The 3810-nt window shown below is 36.4% G+C and overlaps 1 protein-coding gene and 1 non-coding gene across 2 annotated transcripts; one reads left to right on the top strand and one right to left on the bottom strand.

Moving 5' to 3' along the window:
- Window positions 1-1713: 1713 nt before the first annotated feature.
- LOC133780974 (small nucleolar RNA R71) lies at window positions 1714-1820 on the bottom strand. Its single transcript, XR_009869777.1, has one exon. It is a non-coding gene; the product is annotated as a small nucleolar RNA R71 (small nucleolar RNA).
- Window positions 1821-2160: 340 nt separating this feature from the next.
- LOC133779924 (uncharacterized) lies at window positions 2161-3321 on the top strand. Its single transcript, XM_062219821.1, has 2 exons — window positions 2161-2497; window positions 2636-3321. Exons 1-2 carry the CDS (start codon window positions 2161-2163, stop codon window positions 3319-3321), a joined length of 1023 nt encoding a protein of 340 aa, XP_062075805.1.
- The last annotated feature ends 489 nt before the right edge of the window (window positions 3322-3810 follow it).

The following is a 3810-nucleotide window of genomic DNA, read 5'->3' as shown; positions in this document are numbered from 1 at the left end:
AACTATGCAAACAAAGACATATAGATCATTACCTATTTTGAAGCTCAAGAACACAATGTATGGCCAAAAATACGGTGAAAATGGACAATTTTTTTACCAGATCCTAACCATTTTTACTACCAAAAACCTAAAAATAGACAAATATCAAGCATCTACTTCAGTTTTTAACTAAGATTTAGCTAAAAATAATGAAAAAAATACTAAGATTAAGGTTGAAAGACATACCGCCGCCGCTGAAGAAGTTTTTCACAAAATGAAGTAGGTCTGCGAACCTTGTGGGGAAGAATGCGTTTATATATAGGTCTGGAACCTATTCTACACGGTTTTCTTAAGAAAACCGTAGAGAAAGAAAGACTTTTCTCTACAGTTTTCTTAAAAAAACCACAGAGAAAAGTATTCTAATTTTTCAAAAATTTTACCAAGCATAACTTTGTGCTCGGTTGTCCGTTTTGAGTGTTTTTTTTTTACTTTGATATTTTTTTGAGATCTATCAAAAGAAAAGACTATTTTCTTTGAATAGATCTTGAAAAAATATCAAAGTTAAAAAAACACCCAAAACGGACAACTGAGCACAAAGTTATGCTTTGTAAAAGTTTTGAAAAATTACAATACTTTTCTCTGTGGTTTTTTCAATAAAACTGCAGAGAAAAGTCTTTCTTTCTCTGCGGTTTTCTTAAAAAACCGCAGAGAAAAGTTTCCACTTCCCACATTTCCTACTTTACATTGCACTTTTTTAAAAAAACTGCAGTAACATAGTTCCTAAGAGTCCTTCAATCATTTTCTCTGCGCTTTTTATTTTAGATTGAAAAAAAAAAGCGCAAAAAACCCTATATTTGTAGTAGTGTTAATGTCTACTATGTGTTTAAGTTTATCATAGAGATTTAGAAAACCTGCACATAGGTTATGATCTTATATCTTGAAAAAGAATAGGAATCGATTTTTGTTAACCTGCTATTAGAATAGGAAGAAGAGATTTAGAACTGATTAGTAAAATTAATGGAATGAAAATTTGATGAATTTAATACTCTAGGTTTTTAATTATTAAATCAATCTTTATTATTGGAAATTTTATTTCAATTTTAAGTCTTAGTTTAAAAATCACTCTATTTTCAGCAGCCAAATAGAAATTTAAAGGGAATTATTGGTAATTTGTTGATAGCCCTTGTGGGAACGATACTTTACTTACTATTTTATTACATGAATCGATTATGTATACTTGCGTAGATTAATTTATCCATTGAATTAATAACCATGTATTTTGCTGCAAACCAAGGGAATGCAGTAAATAATGTTGCCAACAATGTCGAAGGGCCAGCAGCTATTAAGGTCCCTGCTGAACAAGGGGCAAGAACTTTAAGAGATTATGTACTCCCTACTGTTACAAGAGTGCATTCATGCATCCGACACCCCACAATTGCCGCTAACAATTTTGAAATCAAGCCGGCAATACTACAAATTGTCTAGTCCACCGTTCAGTTTGGTGGATTACCTACGGAGGACCCAAACATGCACATAGCTAATTTCCTAGAGTTGTGTGCAACTTTTAAGATGAATGGGGTCAGTGACGATGCTTTTAGATTGAGTTTGTTCCCATTCTCATTGAAGAAAAGATCCAAGAGTTGGTTAAATTCTCTGCAAGCCAACTCTATAAACACTTGGGAGGATCTAGCACAGAAGTTTCTCGCCAAGCTCTTTCCTCCATCAAAGGCTGCAAGGTTGAGAGGAGAGATCAATAACTTTTTCCAGACTTATGGGGAATAATTATATGACGCATGGGAGAGGTTTAAAGAATTGTAGAGAGAGTGTCATCATCACGGCATTGAGAAGTGGATATTGGTCCACAATTTCTATAATGGGTTGGGCACTACTATGCGCACCATCATAGATGCCACAGCAGGATGGGCATTCATGGGAAAGAGTGCTAATGAGGCCTATGCATTGTTGGAAGAAATGGCCGTGAATAACTGCCAATGGGCTGATGAGCGAGCCACTAGTAACAGAAAAGTAGCTGGGATTCATGAACTAGATGCTTTCACAGCATTAACTGCTCAAGTTTCCACCTTAACCAAGCAGATGCAGCAAAACACTATTGCAACTCAAGCCATGCAAGTCCAAGTTGTATGTAACAATTGTGGTGGTCCTCACCAATTTGAGTAGTGTATGGTAGCAGAGGTGAATAATGCTATCCCTATGGAGCAAATAAATATTATGGGGAATTTTAATAGGCAAGCCAACAACCCTTTCTCCAACACTTACAACCCAGGGTGGAGGAATCACCCTAATTTTTTGTGGAGAAATAATCAGAGCCCTCGACAACAATTTCAGCAGCTCGTGTCTCAAGCTCCACTTCAAGAAATGTCACAACCACCGATTTCTCAAGAGAAGACTAATGAATTACAAGCAGCATTGTTGACTTTAACTAATACTCAAAATCAGTTCATGACTGAAACTAGAGCATTCATCATAAATTTGGAGAGTCAAGTGGATCAATTGGCAAGTATGTTGAATAACCGACCATAAGGAAATTTTCCTAGTAATACTGTAGTGAACCCAAAGGAGCAATGCAATGCAATATCCTTGAGGATTGGTAAGGAATTAGAATAGCCAATCAGGAAGACAATTCCATTACCAAAAGTGGTTGATGAGAAAAAGGATAAGGTGAAAGAAGAAGTCAATGAGAATTTTGAGAAGAAGCAGCCACCAGTGAGTTTTGAGCATCACATCAAGATCCCATATCCTCAGAGGCTGCAAAAGAACAAGCTTGACAAGCAGCTTTCCAAGTTTTTAGATGTTTTTCGAAAGCTTCACATCAACATTCCTTTCGCTGAGGCACTTGAACAAATGCAGAGTTATGTGAAGTTTATGAAGGAAATTTCATCAAAGAAAAGGAAATTGGAGGACTATGAGATAGTGGCAATTACTGAGGAGTGCAGCGTAATACTCCAAAAGAAGCTACCTCCTAAGCTTAAAGATTCGGGTAGTTTCACCATTCCTTGTACCATAGGGAATGTGGTTTTTGAGAAGGTACTCTGTGATTTAGGGGCAAGTGTGAATCTGATGCCTCTATCTATATATCGAAAACTGAAATTGGGGGAAGCAAGACCAACTATTGTGACACTTCAAATGGCAAATCGTTCAGTCAAACATCCTAGGGGTATTATTGATGATGTTCTAGTAAAGGTGGACAAACTTATCTTCCCTGCAGATTTCATTATTCTGGACATGGAAGAAGATACTAATATCCCAATTATTCTTCGAAGGCCATTTTTAGCTACCGGTAGGGCGTTAATCAATGTTCAAAATGGTGAGTTGAAGCTGTGAGTTCAAAAAGAGGAGGTAACATTTAATGTTTTTGCAGCAACGAAAATTCCCACTTGTTGTAGAGTTTATGTGGTGAAAGGAGGAGGTACCGAGTTGGAAGTCCCTAAGAAAAATTCCATGGCTCAATGTAGTATTCAGACAGATCGTCATCATGTGAAAAGGTTCTTTTGTGGGAAAGCTCGAATGTTACATGAGCAGTGCAAAACTACAAAAATTTGCAACATCAAAAGATGGGCTCCCACTTATGACACTATGACTCTTAAGGATTCGAGGGGTGGACTTGATCCGAGTTAAATTTGAAGATGAACTCAGCGTCCAGCTAAATGACGTTAACGACAACACATTTGGGAGGCATCCCAATGGTTACTTTTAATTTGGGTTAAGTTTTTGTTATTTATGACCAATTTGGATTTTTGGGAACTATTCTTCTTCTTTTTTTTATTCGCTTAGTTTTGAAGGTTTAAATTTTACTATGTAATCTTTAGTTTT

The sequence above is a fragment of the Humulus lupulus genome, chromosome 5, assembly GCF_963169125.1.
Source record: "Humulus lupulus chromosome 5, drHumLupu1.1, whole genome shotgun sequence".
NCBI lineage: Eukaryota > Viridiplantae > Streptophyta > Magnoliopsida > Rosales > Cannabaceae > Humulus > Humulus lupulus.
The sequence above is the reverse complement of the archived record's forward strand: the minus strand, read 5'-3'. Positions and strand labels throughout refer to the sequence as shown.

Coding starts and splice junctions, on each gene's coding strand:
- LOC133779924 (XM_062219821.1), top strand. CDS start 2,161: ATGGTAGCAGAGGTGAATAATGCTATCCCTATGGAGCAAATAAATATT. Junction 2,498..2,635: donor TCAAGTGGATCAATTGGCAA/GTATGTTGAATA, acceptor CATTACCAAAAG/TGGTTGATGAGAAAAAGGAT.